The sequence below is a fragment of the Heterocephalus glaber genome, unplaced genomic scaffold (genome assembly GCF_053883595.1).
Source record: "Heterocephalus glaber isolate CG9 unplaced genomic scaffold, H.glaber_assembly_v1.0 deba00001795, whole genome shotgun sequence".
In the NCBI taxonomy this organism is placed as follows: domain Eukaryota; kingdom Metazoa; phylum Chordata; class Mammalia; order Rodentia; family Bathyergidae; genus Heterocephalus; species Heterocephalus glaber.
This window is the reverse complement of record NW_028258476.1, coordinates 1,447,356-1,463,929: the sequence shown is the minus strand read 5'-3', so window position 1 is coordinate 1,463,929 and position 16,574 is coordinate 1,447,356. Positions and strand designations below refer to the sequence as shown.

Genomic DNA, 16,574 nt, shown 5'->3' with positions numbered 1-16,574 from the left:
CCCCCCCCCGCCTGCTGCCCCCCCCTTCGACTCCCCCCTCCGTCCCTCCGCCCCCCCCCCCCCGCTCTCTCCGCCTAGCCTTTTCCCCTCCCAGCAGCCTGCCTGGCAGGGGTAGTGAGCCGGCTGAGCGGCATGGAGACGCAGGGACTTCGGGGGGCCCTGGCTCTCCTCTTCCTTTGCTCTTTCGCATCTGCCAGTCAGGACCTGCAGGGTAAGCCCGTGTCCATCCTCTTAGACCCCGTCTCAACCTCCTCCCTATTACCCCAGCCCTGGTATTGGGGAACATGTAGGCCAGGAGAGAGGAAGAGTCCCGACATTGAGCCAGAGGGATGAATTACACTGCCTGGAGTTGGTGGAATTACGGCATGGTGGGTTCGAGTGGGGACCGGGAGTGGTGGGTGCGTAGTACTGGCCAGGGCCAGGCATGAAGCCAGGGCAGAGGGTCGGAGCTGGTAGGGCTCCTTGGCTGGCTGGTGTCAGAGCATCTGCAGGCACCCTGGGGTCTGAGAGAGCAGCCTGAGGTGGGTGCCCTGGGTGGGTCCCTGGGCATGGCCCCCTTCTCCAGGCTCCTGGTTCACGAAGACAAGATGGTGGGGGTGGGGACTGAGGTCTGGCGCTCCCGGAGGTCTGGCAGTGGGATGAGCCCTAGGGTGTGGGAGAGGTAGCTGGAGCGGATGACACAGGCAAAGATTCTTTACTGGCTGGAGGAGAAACCACAGATTGGACAGGACACAGGAGGCAGAGCAGCTAGGTTCTACTTCCCGCTGGGGCCGGGAAGTTCAGAAGGTGGGCGGGTCAGAGCCCTCAGGGGGCAGCTGTTCTTATCCGTGGAGTGGCGGAGCCCCCTGATGGGAGGAGGGGACCGAGGTGTGAAGGAGCCAAACCCAGCAATGGAGAGAGAAGCTGCCTGCCTCTCCTCGCTGTGCTCGGGACCAGGTGCCACTCCTGACTAATCGGCAGGCACATCGGCTCCCTTGCGCCACCTGGTGGGGGCATCTCAAGTCTGTGGGCGGTTTTTGTATTTCTAAGTGATCCTCAGGCCTGCAGCTTCCCAGAGGGAGGTAGTAGGCAATAATGAAGGAAGGGAAGGCCCACTGCCTCCACTGTTGGATAGCAAAAGAGGTTGAGTTCTGAGAAGGTGACAGTATGTTGCCTGGTGGTGGGGAGCTGATATTAGGGTGCCCCGAGCCTGAGAGCTCAGGGGAGAGGCCAGGCCTTCGCACGTGACTCTGCTCTTTGATGACCCTGTCCGGCCAGTCATTGACCTGCTGACTGTGAGTGAGTCCCGGCAGATGGGAGCCGTGGCAGAGAAGATCCGGACAGCCCTACTCACTGCTGGGGACGTCTACCTCCTGTCCACCTTTCGCCTGCCTCCCAAGCAGGGTGGTGTCCTCTTCGGACTGTACTCTCGCCATGACAACACTCGCTGGCTGGAGGCCTCCGTTGTGGGCAAGATTAACAAAGGTGACTGGTGGGCACCTCCTTTCCTGCTCCAGGGAACCCACCAACCCTGAGCACTTCCCCTCCCCCCTCCTAATTCCCCTTGACCCCCACTAGGACCATGGGCCCCCTGGGCTGTGCACTGGTACCAGGGCACGTGTGGGGGCGCTTAGGAAGTCAGGAGGCCAGGTACCCAAACAGTGCTGTGGGGATGGGAGGGGCTGGGAGAGGTCAGTGGGAGAGCACTTGCCCAGCGTGCTTGAGGCCTGGGTTCCATCCGTCAAATTGCAGGGGGTGGGGTGGGGATGAGGTTGTATTTGGGGATGCCCACTTGGGATTCTGTACCCCAGCAGTGACAGAGGCCCCTTGGACTCTGGGCATCATTGAGTGGGTACAAAACTAGCTGGCATCCTGGGAGAGGCAGGGGTGATGTGATTTAGTGAAGACTAAAAGCCAATGTGAAAAGCATCTATTGTGCACCTGTTAGGTACAAGGTGTTGAGAAATGCAGCTGCATTAGGGGTGGTAGCCTTAGCGATGTGGTATCTAAGCCTCGAGGGGGACATAGGGTCGGGGACAGGGCACAGACTGACCCCCCTCCTGGACAGTACTGGTGCGGTACCAGCGGGAGGATGGCAAAGTCCACGCAGTGAATCTACAGCAAGCAGGCCTGGCTGACGGACGCACACACACCGCTCTCCTGCGGCTCCGAGGTCCGTCCCGGCCCAGCCCCAGCCTACAGCTCTATGTGGACTGCAAACTGGGTGACCAGCATGCCAGCCTGCCAGCCCTGGCCCCCATCCCACCAGCAGAGGTCAGTGGGCTGGAGATCCGGACTGGTCAGAAGGCTTATTTGAGGATGCAGGTGAGCAGGAGGGACCCTGAGTTGGTAGCAATGGGGGGAGTAGGTGCTAGATTCCCCCATCTTACATACTGTCCCCCCAGGGCTTTGTGGAATCGATGAAAATTATTCTGGGCGGGTCCATGGCCCGGGTAGGAGCCCTGAGTGAGTGTCCATTCCATGGAGACGAGTCCATCCACAGTGCAGGTAACAGCAGCTCCTGTTAGCTGACGTTGGGCCACAGGACCGTGGCCTTCTGACTCCTATCCTCTGCCCTTCCTCCTCCTGCACCCATTTCTCTGGCTCACCTGTGCCTGGGGCTTCTGATCCTGTTATCCCAAATGTTTTTTTCTCTGACCCCATGGATCTTCTACACAGGAGATGTGGGTCAAATATATCTCCCTAAATCAGATGTGGTGGCGCATGCCTGTAATCCCAGCACTCTGGGAGGCTGAGGCAGGAGGATTCCAAATTCAAGCCCACCCTGGGCAACCTAGCTAGACCCTGTCTTAAAAATATAAAAAATAAGAAGACCTGGGGCTGTAGCTCAGTGCTGAGGCCCTGAGTTCTATCACCAGTACCACTATAAACCAGAACTCCCTGCGTAGGTCACCCTGCCTACCAGGGTGGCCAGAAAGATAAAGTGGTCTGAGGGAGAACTCTAGCTCTGTGGACTTTGCAGGGACAGAGGAGGGAAGGCAATTGCTTGGTCATAGCTGAGATCCTGATCTCCAATCTTTCGTGCTCCCCTCGGCAGCTGGCACATGCCAGCAGTGTCTCAGATTTCCCCTCGGTCCAGGCTCAGTAGGGCACTCAGAGGCTCCTACCCAAGTCAGCACTGACTTCTCCAGATCCTTCCAAACTGGACGCTGGGGAGGGAGGGAGGAACTAGAACGCACAGGTCCTGGCCCTGCTTGGGCGGCCTGTCACTTGAACCCCTTCTACCATTAATTACGTCTGGGAACCAGGATTTGGGTTTGGGGTTTTGTTTGGTATCAGGGATTGAACTCACGTCCTTGCACTTGTGAGGCAGGCAGCAAAACCACTGAGCTAAATCTATGGGCCCAGGATTGGGGTTTTGATGTCCCATGAGGCAGCTCTTAGAGGATCCCAGCCCAGGGGAAAGCATGGTGCTGGGTGGGGCTGTGGCCAATGGCAGAGCACTTGCTTAACACCTGAGCTTCCAGGTTTGATCCTGGCAGGGGCGGGCAAACTGCTGCCCGTCACCTCTGCCCTCCCACCATGCAACATCTGAGGCTCCAGCCCTGTCCCTGTCCCTGTCCCGTCCCTGTCCCGTCCCTCTTCCGTCCCTCTTCCTCCCTCCTCCCCAGCACCCCCTGACCAGGTTTTCTCCCCTCTACCCTCTAGTGACCAGTGTGCTGCAGTCCATCCTAGGTGAGTAGGCACCAGGAGGTGGAAGGGGCCGGGTGGTGAGGAGCCCTCAGGCTCTGGCAGCTCCCAGAACCAAGTGGTTTTAATGAGAGGCTGGGAGTGGGTGGGTGTGGCAGAAGCTGGCTCAGCGCTGATCCCCAGCTCTGAGCCTCCCCATACCCTGGGCCCCAACAGGGGAGCAGACCAAGGCACTGGTCACCCAACTCACCCTCTTCAACCAGATCCTGGTGGAGCTGCGGGATGATATCCGAGAGCAGGTATGGGTAGGCCAGCCCAGGGTGCCGCTGGCTCTGGGGGGGGGGGGGGGTTTGAGCTGCCTCCTCCCCCCCTCAGGTGAAGGAGATGTCCCTGATCCGAAACACCATCATGGAGTGTCAGGTGTGCGGTGAGTGGGGAGCAGGGAGGGCTCCGAGGGCAGCGCCCTCACCCAGGCCACATGGTGTGAACGCCCTCTGTCCCGGGTGGCTCTGACACTGCCTCCTCCAGGCTTCCACGAGCAGCGTTCGCACTGCAGCCCCAACCCCTGCTTCCCCAGTGTGGACTGCATGGAAGTATATGAGTACCCGGGCTACCGCTGTGGGCCCTGCCCCCCAGGCCTGCAGGGCAACGGCACCCACTGCACCGACATCAATGAGGTGGGAGGGCAGAGCCCAGGGTGAGGGTGTCGGGAGGGCGGAGTGAAGTGGGCTGGAGGGAGGAGTCTGAGGCTCAGGAGAGGGGGGAGACTAGCAAAGTGAGATGGAGGGAGGCCAGCCGCCCAGAGGGAAGGTGGGCAGGGCTCAGGAACACCCTGCGGGAGAGCTGCAGGAGGGAGATCAGGAGGGAGGGTTTAGGGGCTCCCCGGGCCTGAACTCTGCCTCTCCTCTGGCCCCCAGTGCGCTCATGCTGAGCCCTGCTTCCCTGGCTCCAGCTGTATCAACACCGTGCCCGGTTTCCACTGTGAGACCTGTCCTCCAGGGTACAAGGGCACCCGGGTGTCTGGTGTGGGCATCGACTACGCCCGGGCCAGCAGACAGGTCAGGCCGGGTAGTCAGGGTGGGCACGGGATCTTGGCCCTGCAGAGGTCAGGGGCTTCTGGGTTGAACATGGGGCCCTTGTGTTTAATGGGGTGAGGGCGCTGTGGGCCGGGTTTGGATCTGGGCTCATCAGCACCTGTCTGCGGCGAGCTGCTTCCACCCAGTCTGCCCCTCAGGTCTGCAATGACATCGACGAATGCAACGATGGTAACAATGGTGGCTGTGACCCCAACTCCATCTGCACCAACACTGTGGTGAGCAGAGGCCCTGTGTGTCTGGGGTCTCAGGGCTGTGTCACCCTCTCCATGCCGCCGCCGCCTGCCGCCTGCCGCCTGCCCCAGGGGGCTGCTCAGAGTAGGTCCTCACACGGCCCCAGGTGCACATGCCGGTTTCAGGCTCCTACCAGCTGTGACCTTCAGCAGGTTATTTAGTCTTTTGTGAGTCTCAACTTCATGGGGCTATTTATCTATCTGAAAGGGTGGTCCTGAGCACCTAAAGGAGATGTGCTATGCCTGGCATCTCGTGAGTGCCCATCCTACACCCCACGGGCTGGGGAGTGCTGGTCCAGGCCACTTAGCAGGTTCCCGCTCCTTCCTAACTGCACTTCCCACTCCTAGGGGTCTTTCAAATGTGGTCCCTGCCGCCTGGGTTTCCTGGGCAACCAGAGCCAGGGCTGCCTCCCTGCAAGGACCTGCCACAGCCCAGCCCATAGCCCCTGCCATGTTCATGCTCACTGTCTCTTCGAACGCAACGGCGCAGTGTCCTGCCAGGTGAGCTAGGTCTGGGGCTTGGAAGGAAGGAAAAGGGTGAGGTTGGTGAACCCATGCAGGGCCTGGGCTGAGGCCCTTCGTGGGAAAGGGAGAGGAGCAGCAGCAGCGCTGACTCCTGGCACTTGTGTTGTCCCAGTGTAATGTGGGCTGGGCAGGGAACGGGAACGTGTGTGGGCCCGACACGGACATCGATGGCTACCCAGACCAGGCACTGCCCTGCATGGACAACAATAAGCACTGCAAGCAGGTCAGGGGTCAGGGGCCAGGGGCCAAAGAGGCAGGGCGGGAGCCCGGGGGAGCTCTGGCCAGAGCTTGTCTGTGTTCTTCCTCCCGCTCTAGGACAACTGCCTTTTGACACCCAACTCTGGGCAGGAAGACGCTGATACCGATGGTGTTGGGGACCAGTGTGACGATGACGCTGACGGGGACGGGGTCAAGAATGTGGAGGTGGCTCCCAGACTGCTGTCTGCCCGCAGCCCTACTCCTGCCGTTCCCCAGGAAGGGCCCCGGCACACCAGCCCGGGCCGGGACAAGGCGGCTGTCCCAGGGTGGGCCTCTGCAAGGGCTTGGGGGCCCTGACCCTTCCTTCTCAACGCTCTCCCAGGACAACTGCCGGCTGCTTCCCAACAAGGACCAGCAGAACTCGGATACAGACTCATTTGGCGATGCCTGTGACAACTGCCCCAACGTTCCCAACAATGACCAGAAGGACACTGACGGCAACGGGGAAGGCGATGCCTGCGATGACGACGTGGACGGAGATGGTCCGAGGGGGGCCGGGCGGCGAGGGACCTGTGCAGGGGAGGGGCGGAGGCCAGGTGTCCGGGAGCGGGGAGGTGGCCTGCTGAGGGGCATGGCGTGACGTGTGGCGCGTGCTGGCAGAAACAGAGGGGCAGTAGGGAGGCGGATGTGGGCAGGAGGTGAGATAAGGTAGGGGCAGATTTCTCCAGTGATTAATTGTGCTCTGAGGGGAGAGACACAGCTCAGGGCTTTTACCAACATAGAAGAGGGGGAGACACGTTCTCCGACAACTTTGTGCCTCCCACATGGCTTCCAGGTATCCCCAATGGATTGGACAATTGCCCTAAAGTACCCAACCCACTGCAGACAGACAGGGATGAGGACGGAGTGGGAGACGCTTGCGACAGTTGCCCCGAGATGAGCAATCCTACCCAGGTACAGGGGAATGTCCAGGGCAGCAGAGGAGTGGGGAGATTGGTGGATGAAGCCCAGACCTTTGGATGGGAAGTGGGAACCCTTTGAGGTTAGCAAGAAGAGAGGATGGGAGCTGGGTGTAGTGGTGCCCGCCTGTAATCCCAGCAGTGGGAGGCTGAGGCAGGAGGGTCACAAGTTCAAGCCCAGCCTGAGCAACTTGGGGAGACCCCCATCTGCGAAATAAAAAGAAGAAAGGAGATGGTGAGACCGGGCCCTCTCTCAGACAGATGCAGACAGTGACCTGGTGGGGGACGTCTGTGACACCAATGAAGACAGGTAGGTCTTGGCCAGAGGTGCGAGGTCTTCCAAGGGGTGTGTTATGTTTCTGTAATCATTCTCACATCCCTGTGACCATCTTGACTCTACCGCTTTTCTTTCTGGTACCAGGGATTGAACGCCGATCCTTGCACTTGTGGGCCAGGCGGCAGAACCACTGAGCTAAATCCCCAGCCCGACTCTGTAGCACCTTTGAGCACAGTCATTCTCCCAGTCCGCCTTCCGCTCCTGCTGCTGGGCCTCCCCACATCCGGCTGGAGGGGCAGGAGAAGGCTGGGGAACCTCTCAGCCTTGTCTGCTGCTGTTCTTCTGCAGTGACGGGGATGGGCACCAAGACACCAAGGACAACTGCCCACAGCTGCCCAACAGCTCCCAGCTGGACTCAGACAATGACGGGCTGGGTGACCAGTGTGATGCTGATGATGACAACGATGGTGTCCCGGATTACGTGCCTCCTGGCCCTGACAACTGCCGGCTGGTGCCCAACCCCAACCAGAAGGACTCAGATGGTAGAGCTGAGCCCAGAGGGGCGGGCTGTGTGGGCTCTGTCCGGGGTGTGAGCTGCAGGGGTGTGGGCGAGGTCAGGAATGCCAGATCCACAAGGTGACGGTGGTGGCCAGCAACGGTGGCCATGCCTCCTGAGCAGCCAGCTTCACGATCCCAGGCAATGGCATCGGGGATGCGTGTGAGGACGACTTTGACAATGACGCAGTGCTCGACCCCCTGGACGTGTGTCCCGAGAGTGCAGAGGTCACCCTCACGGACTTCCGGGCCTATCAGACTGTTGTCCTGGATCCTGAGGGTGATGCCCAGATTGACCCAAACTGGGTTGTGCTCAATCAGGTACCTAGGGCAGGAGGGGGCTAGGCAGGTGCGGTCACCCCAAACCTCAAGCGGCCAGGGTGGGGCAGTGCACCCCGACCAGGGCTTTTTCTTGTTTAACACCCCAGGGCATGGAAATTGTTCAGACCATGAACAGCGACCCTGGGCTGGCAGTTGGTATGTAAGGGACACCCAGTTCAGTAACTTCCACATGGAAGTCCCCTAAGGGGCAGAGGGCAAGCTGGCCTCACATCAGTGCCCCCACAGTGGGCCAACAGGAGCCTTGCTGCCACTGACCTCCACCCCGGCCCACCCCAGGGTACACAGCTTTCAATGGCGTGGATTTCGAAGGCACCTTCCATGTGAACACAGTGACGGACGACGACTATGCAGGCTTTCTCTTCAGTTACCAGGACAGCGGCCGCTTCTATGTGGTCATGTGGAAGCAGACTGAGCAGACCTACTGGCAGGCCACACCTTTCCGGGCTGTTGCCCAGCCCGGGCTGCAGCTCAAGGTCTCCCAGCCGACCAGTGTCCCCGACCCAGGGCCCTTTCCCAAGCTCTCCCTGTCCAACCCCTGGGCCTCCCCCAGCCTCCCTGGAACCGCTTACTCACAGGTCTCACAGGTCTCGCCTGGAGGTCGTCTCTGGCTGGGTGGGGCTTCAGAGAATTCTCCTCCCTTGCTTTCCCATGGGTGCTTACTGACCTGTCTCCCTTCGCTGTGGTCCCAGGGCTGACCCAGTGTCTTTGCCAATGACCCTCAGGCAGTGACGTCAGTGTCCGGCCCAGGGGAGCACCTCCGGAATGCCCTGTGGCATACTGGCCACACCCCTGATCAGGTACGACTGCTGTGGACTGATCCCCGGAATGTGGGCTGGCGAGACAAGACTTCCTATCGCTGGCAGCTGCTGCACCGGCCTCAAGTGGGCTACATTCGGTGAGGGCAGGGCCTGCGCCCTCGGGCCGTTCCTTTCCCCTTAGCTGGGGTCACTGGTGACCTTCCCTGGGTTCCGCTTCAAGGGGAGGAGGCCACTTCCCTCCACCCCCTCCTCGCCACAGGCATGGTGACCTGCAGCCCGTGTGGGCACAGCATTCCTCCTCTGTAAAACACAAGCATTGAGCTGGACGCCCTTCCGGCTCCCTGAGCCTCCTAGCACCAGGCCCATGTGTGGAGGCCCCTCACCTGCAGCCCCTTAAGTGGAACAGCACAGAACCTGCTTCACCAGCGCCCGACCTGGAAGGTGTCCTTCACAGCAGAGCAAACAAACCGAGGCCTAGCTCTCACAGGCCTCGCTTCAGTGCTTGCTCAACTTTGGCTTTCCTTCCCCTGAGACTTCCTAGCTGGGGGGATGACTTGGGTAGGGAGAGGGAGTTGGTCTGTTTGGAGGTGGGCTCTCCAGGACCAAGAGCCCGGTCCAGGGCGCTGGGTTGGTTCTCCTTTAAGGTGCCTGGGGCTGTGGGGCGCCAAGGCATGGGATAAAGGGGGTGGACTAGAGCCTGGGAAGCGGGTGACTTCACCCCCCAGCCCATTGTGCTCATCGTCATGGCAACCCAATCCTCGCTAGGAATGTGGCTGGTGCTTTGAGATGCAAAAGGGGCCAGACAAAGAGCTAGGGGGCCCATGCCTGAGAAAAACACCCCCTTCCCTCCCCTTTCCATCTCTCCCTCCTCTCGGGCCTGGTGAGCTCAGGGGGGTTGGGATGAGCAGGGCCCGGGACGAGGTGGCACAGTGCCTGCTGACACCTTGGCACCAACGGACACTCCTGTCCTGGACAGGGTGAAGCTCTATGAGGGTCCCCAGCTAGTAGCGGATTCTGGGGTGATTATTGACACATCCATGCGAGGCGGGCGTCTCGGTGTATTCTGCTTCTCCCAAGAGAACATCATTTGGTCCAATCTCCAGTACCGCTGCAATGGTGAGCTCTGCACCAAGGCCAGCCCGACCTAACCCTCCCGTCCTGAGGGCCGCCTTCTCTGACCGTTCTTGTTTCCCCTTCTTCAGACACAGTGCCTGAGGACTTTGAGCCCTTCCGGAGGCAGCTGCTCCAGGGAAGGGTGTGAGGTGGTGGCCGCACGGATTCAGAATCCTGACTTTAGACCCTTTGGCCCTGGGGTCCATCCTGGAGATCCTGGGGTCCATACCACAGCCCCTCAGCAAACACCCTCCTCTGGGTGGGTCAGGAGTTAAGCCCCAGAGGGTTAGTGGCCCACTGTTCAGGGCTTCGGAAATTTTCAGGGGGTCCTACTCAGGTACTAACCCCAGGAAAGATAACAGCACATTGCCATAAAGTTTCAGTTGTTTTCTATGCCAGTGCAATTGCTTGTTTTAGGCATTTCCCGGGATATCGGGGCAAAGGAAGGAACCTGGGGCCAAGAGAAAGCTGGCAGGTTGGAAGTTAGAGATGTAGGGAAGTTTGGCTGAGCTTGGGGTGGGTGAGGAGGTGCAGGTGGGGTTAGATGAAGGACGAGGTGCTGGTGAGGAGAGCTAACGTCCTCCCGGCCCCATTACTCACGGTGGCAGCGGCGACACTCCAGGTTATCTTAGACCGGCCGGATGGAAAGCCAGGAGGGCAGGGGCTGCCTCGCTCGGGGTGAGGGGGAGGCCGGGGGGCCGAGGGGGCCGGAGGCCGGGACGAGTGCAATATTGGCGGGGGAAAGAACAACACTGCACCGCGTCCCGTCCCTCCCGCCCGCCCGGGGCCCGGAGTCCCGCTCCCCACCGCCTCTAGCCCTCGGCCCAGGGCAGAGGGCGCGCAGGGACTTGGGCTCACCCGAGAGGCAGGCCAGACCTTCGGCGCCCGGTGCGGTGAGAGGGGCCTGGGGGGCGCCGGGAGGGGGGACCGTAGAGCCCTAAAGGCAGGGCCGCTTTCCGACGCCTGGGCGGTGCGCGCGCTTGTTCTTTAAATACTCAGCCTGAGCTGCGCGGAGCCGTTGCCATGGTGACGCGTGTCCCGGCAACCGAACTGAATGGCTGTTGCCCGGCAACTCCTGGAGTGGAGTTTGGGGCCGCCCACCTGGACACCCGCAGCGGCCCGGCCTTCCCCGCCTCCCGCCGCCCCCTGCAGCCCAGTGTTACCTTCCAGTCTGTGTGGCGCGGGCCGTGACTGGGACACCGGCCGCCGGACCCCGCCTGGGGCCCTGTCTGTGCCCTGTGGCCTGAATACCTCACTGCCCCCAACACCTGCCCCCAGAGTACAGACCGTTCCCCCAAACTGCACACCCTCACGTGCAGCCTTGTCCCCGCGGCGAGCGCACCTGCCCAGGTCCCCCGTGCTCCCCGAAGGGGAGCTTTGTGCCCCAAAGTCCATTCTGTCGCCTCGCCTACTCTGCCTCCTAAATATGCAACTGTCCCCACAAAGCTGGTGTCGCGCTCTGATGTCCTCCCCTTCGGAGCCCGGAGTCCCTTCCACGTTCCTCAGGACCCACCCTCAGCGCCGCGTCCTCTGACCGACGGCGCCGCGTCCTCTGACCGACGGCACCGCACGCCCAAGCCGCTCCGCCGCCAGGGGCCATGAGGCTGCCAGTGGCCACCAGGGGGCGGGCGCTCCCGGCCGGGAAGCGAAGGGGTGGGGAGTGTAGAAGGACGGACCTCAGGCTGCGCCCCGGCCAGGTTTCGTCCTTTTCTACGTGGAGTCTCCCCCCCTTCTAGGGCGAAAGCCAAGGAGGGCGCCTAGGCCGCTGGAAAGTCCTGCCGGGGCGGGGCGGGGACCGCGGGTTTCGGGGAAGAGCTGGCGTGGAAGGGGCAGGGAGCGGTTCCCAGGTGGGGCGATTCCGGGAAGTGGGGGCAGGAAGTCGGGGCTGGCACCCGTGCACTCACTGCCAAGCCCTCTTGTTCCGCCGCGGTCCAGGAGGGGGGTCAGAGGGCCCAGGAGTGCAGGGGAGTGGGCTGCGTCTAGGGCGGGCTTCCGGGCTTTCTGCGCCCTCTCTTCACCTTAGCTGTTGTTCTGGGGCCCAAGTCTCAGACTCCCCACTTCCCCCTTCTGGAGTCAGGGAGTGGTTGATGAAAGGCCAGTTGGAGAGCAAACAGGTTGTCAGAAGATTGATTGGAACCCACATACCCTACCCAGGAATGGTCGGGGAGGAGGAGGAAAAAGTAGGGGGGAGGGGAGGGGGCGGGGCGTTGTCACCTGTCACCTGCTCCGGCTGTGCCTAGGGCAGGAGGGGGACCGGTATAAAGCAGCAGGCACCAGTGCCACTCCACCTCACACACGCAGTGCCGGCCCAGTCTGCTCTGCCTCTCCCGCCAGTTCACCACCACCATGACACCGGGCACCCGGGCCCCTTCCTTCCTGCTGCTGCTGCTCCTGGTGCTTACAGGTGAGGGGCACAGGTGGGGAGGGGCTACCCTGCTCGTGTGCTCTTCCTGGACTTTCTTTGGGTTTTGCTTCCCGGAAAATGGCACCTCCAGAGCCAAAAGTTGTAAACAGGGGTGGCCTGGCCTGCGCCTGAGTGGAGAGAGGGTAAGGACAGGCAGAGAAGAGGCAGAAGAGGTGGCAGCCCCCAGGAGAGTGGCAGGGGAGGCAAATGTCCTCCCATCCTCCCGAAATGAAGCCTAGGGGGAGGGAGCCAGAGAGGTAACTGCCGGGGCAGAGGCAGTGTGGGAAGAGAGTCGGTGGCTGCCAAAGGGAAGGTGGTGGGCAGACCCTGGGGCTGCTCACGCTGCCGGGTCCCCAAGTCTCCTAGTATTAATTTTCTGATTGCCAGTGATGACACTTTCTCCTTGTTCTGATTTGCCCTCTAACCCAATGGCTCCTCCAACTTCTGGCCCTAGTCAGAGCAGAAAACCAGAAACTACCCAAAGCAGCCCAGTGCCCAGCCCCTCAGAGCAGCACTGTGAGCATGACTAGCAGTTTACTCCCCACCCTCAGTCCTGGTTCAGGCTCTGCTGCCCTTCCAGGCCAGAAGAACGCCGTCACCTTATCTCAGAGCAGCTCCACCACCAAAAGCTCAGCTGACACTTCCACTACAGCCACCGGGATTGCTACATCAGGCTTGGCCACCTTTACACTCCACACCGGCTCCTTGGCCCCAGCCACCAGCTCTACATCTGCCTCAGGCATCCCTGCAGCCCACGATGGAACCTCAGCCCCAGCCACCAGCTCTGCCTCAGGGCCAGCCACCCCTGCAGCCCACGATGGGACCTCGGCCGCAGCCACCAGCTCTGCCTCAGGGCCAGCCACCCCTGCAGCCCACGATGGGACCTCGGCCGCAGCCACCAGCTCTGCCTCAGGGCCAGCCACCCCTGCGGCCCACGATGGCTCCTCGGCCCCAGCCACCAGCTCTGCCTCAGGGCCAGCCACCCCTGCGGCCCACGATGGCTCCTCGGCCCCAGCCACCAGCTCTGCCTCAGGGTCAGCCACCCCTACAGCCCACGATGGGACCTCGGCCCCAGCCACCAGCTCTGCCTCAGCCACCCCTGCAGCCCATGATGGGACCTCGGCTGCAGCCACCAGCTCTGCCTCAGGGTCAGCCACCCCTGCAGTCCACGATGGGACCTCGGCCCCAGCCACCAGCTCTATGTCTGTCTCAGCCACCCCTACAGGCCACGAGGGGACCTCAGCACCAGCCACCACCAGCTCTGTGTCTGTCTCACCCACTCCTACAGCCCATGAGGGCACCTCAGCACCAGCCACCAGCTCTGTGTCAGTCCTGGCCACCACTCTAGCTCACAGTGGCTCCTCTGCTGTGGCCAGCACGACCCCAGTCAGCAAGGAGTCTCAGTCCTCATTTCCCAGCTATCAGTCTCCTACTTCCACCCCCTTTGGCACCCCCGGCAGCGGGATGACCACTGGTAGCACTGAGCACAGTACGGCACCTCCCTCTCCTCCCTCCAGTCATTCCCCTCAGCCGTCTGGTATGGTCTCTCTCTTCTTCCTGTTTTTTGAGATTTTGAACCTCCAGTTTAATTCTTCTCTGGAAGATCCCAGTACTCGCTACTATCAAGAGCTGGAGAAGAACATTTCTGGACTGGTGGGTATCTGCCTTTCCTCTGCTGTGCTCCGCTAAAGCAGCCTTTGGGGCTGCTTGAGTCCTCTGCATCAAAGCTGAGTCCTTTCCCTCTCACCCCAGTTTTTCCAGACTTATCAACAAGATTTTCTGGGCCTCTTGAGTATCAAGTTTAGGTACGGCTTGGGTAGGACTGTGGGGTGCCGCCACGGTGGCAGGGAGGGGTGCGTTCATGGCTGGGGAGAGGTTGAGGCCGAGCCTCGGGCCTGTGCCTGAGTGGCCCATCCCTGTGACCAGGCCAGGGTCTGTGGCAGTGGAGTCAATGCTGATCTTCCGGAAGGGCACTGCCAGCGACTACAGTGTGTGGTCACGGCTCACGGAGAATAAAGCGGAAGCAGAAAGATACAACCTGGTCATCTCACAAGTCAAGGGTGAGCTCTGCCCCCAGCTGCAGCCCAGCCCCAAGCAGCACTCCTTTTCCTCCCATGCCAGGTTCCCCTGTTGGCGTAGGCATTAGCAGAGGGGGAGCGCCCTGACCACTGCTTTTCCTTTTAGCGAGTGAGGTGCAGGCTCCTTCTCCCACTGCCCAGGCCAGGGTGCCAGGCTGGGGCATCGCCCTGCTGGTGCTGGTCTGCGTTCTGGTCCTGCTAGCCCTGGTCTATTACATCACCCTGGTAAGTGCTCAGGCCCAGCCTTCACCGGGGTCCCTGGGGAGTGGGAAGCCCCTGACCCCCGTGACCTCGTGCCTCCCCAGGCTGTATTTCAGTGCCGCCGGAAGAGCTATGGGCACCTGGACATCTTTCCAACACGGGACACCTACCACCCCATGAGCGAATACCCCACCTACCACACGCACGGGCGCTATGTGCCCCCTGGCAGCACCAGGCGCAGCCCGTATGAGGAAGTGAGGCCGGGGCCCACGGGGCAGGCAGGGTTGGGGTGGTGCTGGGCAGAGGCTCTGGTCAGGCAGGTGTGGGGAGGAACATTTGGGGGAACCCAAGGAGCTTGGAGGGGTGAGCTGGGGAGCGCCAGGCCAGGATGGGGTGGAGGTAAGGGGTTTGGGGCCGGGCCTGGGGAGAGCAAGGGCCTCAGAGCAAGCAGCAAGCGGTCACACCACTAGTGTTGTCACAGAGCAGCCTGGGCCTGCCCCATCTTACCGCTGCTCTACTGGCAGCAGGGTGGTGCTCATTCAGATGCCCCGAGGACGGGGTGGGGCGCTGTGCCCTGGAGCCCTTTCCATGCAGTCAGGAGTGGTGAGCACCAGTGCCCCACTCCCTCCTAGGTGGACAGCAGGTAGGGAAGCTGGGGGCTTTCCCCAAGGAGAGGAAGTCTGGCCAGCCAGGCGAGCGGACTCCTCCCTCTTTCCTCTCCTGGCCTTCTCTCGGGACCTGGTAAATAATTACTGCAGCCTCCTGGGCCTGGAGAGCCACTTGGGTGGGGGAGGAGAGACATTTCCTTTTCTTGCCCCACTTTCCTCCTCCTGGGGATGGTCCTCTCCATTTTACACACACACACACACACACACACACACACACACACACACACACATACCCTTGGAGTGGAGGGGCAGGAGGGAAGGGAGGCGGAGAGGCGCAGGAAGAGCGGCCAGGGGGGCTGAGTATGGCCAAGGACAGGGAGAGGAGGGGAGCAGCCTGTTTATGGTCACCTGGCTGCTGGTGGGGCCAGCAGGTGCTGTTTCCCAGTTAACCCTGTGAGAGCAGGCCAGGCCCCGGATCCCTCCTGGGCCCGGGGAGGCGTCCAGGAGCCCTGGCAGGTGGTTTCTGGCCCTCACCCCAGTCCCTTTTCCCTCCACCCAGGTTTCTGCAGGAAATGGTGGAGGCAGCCTCTCTTACACGAACCCAGCAGTGGCAGCCACTTCCGCCAACTTGTAGGAGCTCGTCACCCGCTTGGCAGCGGGCAGAAGTGCCGGTCTCAGGTCTTCACTGCCAGAGCCCCTCCTGGGGTCTGGGCTGGTGATCGGGGAGCTCAGGTGGGCTGCTCACAGCTTTCCTCCGAGGCTCTGCCAAGTCTCCCACCCATCTTATCCCTGTGAAGCCCAACCCTGCCGTCAGGAAAATACCTGGAGCAGTGGGGCAACGGGAAGTTGGCCCTTCCGGGAGGACTGGCCTAAAAGCTTGGAGTGTGGGAACCCAAACACGGCTCAATAAAATGTGTCGCTAGTGCCCACCTGTGGTCCTTCATCTGTGGCCATGGCCCCGAGGGTGGTCAGAAAGTGTCTCAAAGAGGCCGGGGAGGGGCCTTGGGAGAAGACAGGAGGAACAGAGGCCAAAGGAGCTGGGTTTGAGAAGCAGGCCATGTGGGTAAGAGGTGACACTGGGCACACGGGTGGCCTGCAGAGGTCGGGAGTCATTTCTTCCCCCGTTCCTGGTGGTGCAGGAGGAAGGAAGCAAAGCCCAGGCCAGCTTTGGTGGGCTGTGTGCCTCAGCTCCCCCGGGCACAACTGTCCCCTCTCCTGGGGCCCACGCCTCCTTTGTGCTGGCACTGTGTCCAGGCGACTCTATTCTTAGCTGCCCGGGTGTGAAGTAAATCCTTGGGCAGTGATAACAACAGCAGAGTCAACACTGGCAGTGATAAGCAGGGGCTGGAACAGATCCGGGTGCTGGCACCAGGCCCTGTCCCCTCCCTGCCCCCTGGCTACCCCACCTGCCTGCTGCCTCTGGGGTGGGCTTCCTGGCACCCTGGGAATGGGGAAGTGGTTCTGGTTGCCTGCCTCCTCTGGGCCCAGACGCGGTGCCCAGCCCCTTCAACCACAACCTCTCAGGGCCTGGTACCAGCAGCCAGAGTGCTGCGCCCCCTGGCGGCTAAGAGGGCACAGAGCCTGGGCCTGATAACAGGC

At 61.5% G+C, this 16,574-nt stretch overlaps 2 protein-coding genes and 1 long non-coding RNA gene across 11 annotated transcripts; 2 read left to right on the top strand and 1 right to left on the bottom strand.

Moving 5' to 3' along the window:
* The first annotated feature begins 41 nt into the window (after nt 1–41).
* Thbs3 (thrombospondin 3) lies at nt 42–10,077 on the top strand. Of its 7 annotated transcripts, none has more exons than XM_004871281.3 (23): nt 42–211; nt 1,258–1,464; nt 2,048–2,304; nt 2,385–2,487; nt 3,649–3,675; nt 3,847–3,929; nt 4,006–4,057; nt 4,159–4,307; nt 4,548–4,688; nt 4,865–4,942; nt 5,306–5,458; nt 5,595–5,705; nt 5,798–5,905; nt 6,063–6,222; nt 6,516–6,634; nt 6,897–6,949; nt 7,265–7,458; nt 7,614–7,792; nt 7,900–7,948; nt 8,090–8,286; nt 8,536–8,708; nt 9,548–9,687; nt 9,774–10,077. In XM_004871281.3, the coding sequence occupies exons 1-23, from the start codon at nt 133–135 to the stop codon at nt 9,830–9,832; spliced, it is 2,871 nt and encodes a 956-aa protein (XP_004871338.1). In that variant the 5' UTR covers nt 42–132; the 3' UTR covers nt 9,833–10,077. The 7 variants fall into 7 exon arrangements, with proteins under 7 accessions (XP_004871338.1, XP_087059477.1, XP_004871341.1 ...); XM_004871284.3 differs by having other exon boundaries at nt 72–368; XM_021249511.2 differs by having other exon boundaries at nt 86–211; nt 1,293–1,464.
* On the bottom strand, nt 6,396–9,553 carry LOC147820814 (uncharacterized). The gene is made up of 2 exons (XR_015448129.1): nt 8,955–9,553; nt 6,396–8,871 (listed from the first exon to the last, which is right to left on the bottom strand). It is a non-coding gene; the product is annotated as an uncharacterized LOC147820814 (long non-coding RNA).
* Nucleotides 10,078–11,361: 1,284 nt separating the features above from the next.
* Nucleotides 11,362–15,900, top strand: Muc1 (mucin 1, cell surface associated). Of its 3 annotated transcripts, none has more exons than XM_087203364.1 (7): nt 11,362–12,088; nt 12,669–13,741; nt 13,841–13,893; nt 14,015–14,148; nt 14,273–14,391; nt 14,472–14,621; nt 15,535–15,900. In XM_087203364.1, the coding sequence occupies exons 1-7, from the start codon at nt 12,031–12,033 to the stop codon at nt 15,607–15,609; spliced, it is 1,662 nt and encodes a 553-aa protein (XP_087059490.1). In that variant the 5' UTR covers nt 11,362–12,030; the 3' UTR covers nt 15,610–15,900. The 3 variants fall into 3 exon arrangements, with proteins under 3 accessions (XP_087059490.1, XP_087059492.1, XP_087059491.1); XM_087203365.1 differs by having other exon boundaries at nt 11,890–12,088; nt 12,741–13,741; XM_087203366.1 differs by lacking the exon at nt 14,273–14,391 and having other exon boundaries at nt 11,881–12,088.
* The last annotated feature ends 674 nt before the right edge of the window (nt 15,901–16,574 follow it).

Excerpts from the sequence above, each read along its gene's own strand:
- Thbs3 (XM_004871281.3), top strand. The coding sequence starts at position 133 with ATGGAGACGCAGGGACTTCGGGGGGCCCTGGCTCTCCTCTTCCTTTGC. Across the intron at positions 4,308-4,547 it reads ACTGCACCGACATCAATGAG|TGCGCTCATGCTGAGCCCTG; the intron begins GTGGGAGGGCAG and ends TCTGGCCCCCAG. Across the intron at positions 8,709-9,547 it reads CCTCAAGTGGGCTACATTCG|GGTGAAGCTCTATGAGGGTC; the intron begins GTGAGGGCAGGG and ends TGTCCTGGACAG.
- Muc1 (XM_087203364.1), top strand. The coding sequence starts at position 12,031 with ATGACACCGGGCACCCGGGCCCCTTCCTTCCTGCTGCTGCTGCTCCTG. Across the intron at positions 13,742-13,840 it reads AGAAGAACATTTCTGGACTG|TTTTTCCAGACTTATCAACA; the intron begins GTGGGTATCTGC and ends CTCTCACCCCAG. Across the intron at positions 14,149-14,272 it reads GGTCATCTCACAAGTCAAGG|CGAGTGAGGTGCAGGCTCCT; the intron begins GTGAGCTCTGCC and ends TTTTCCTTTTAG.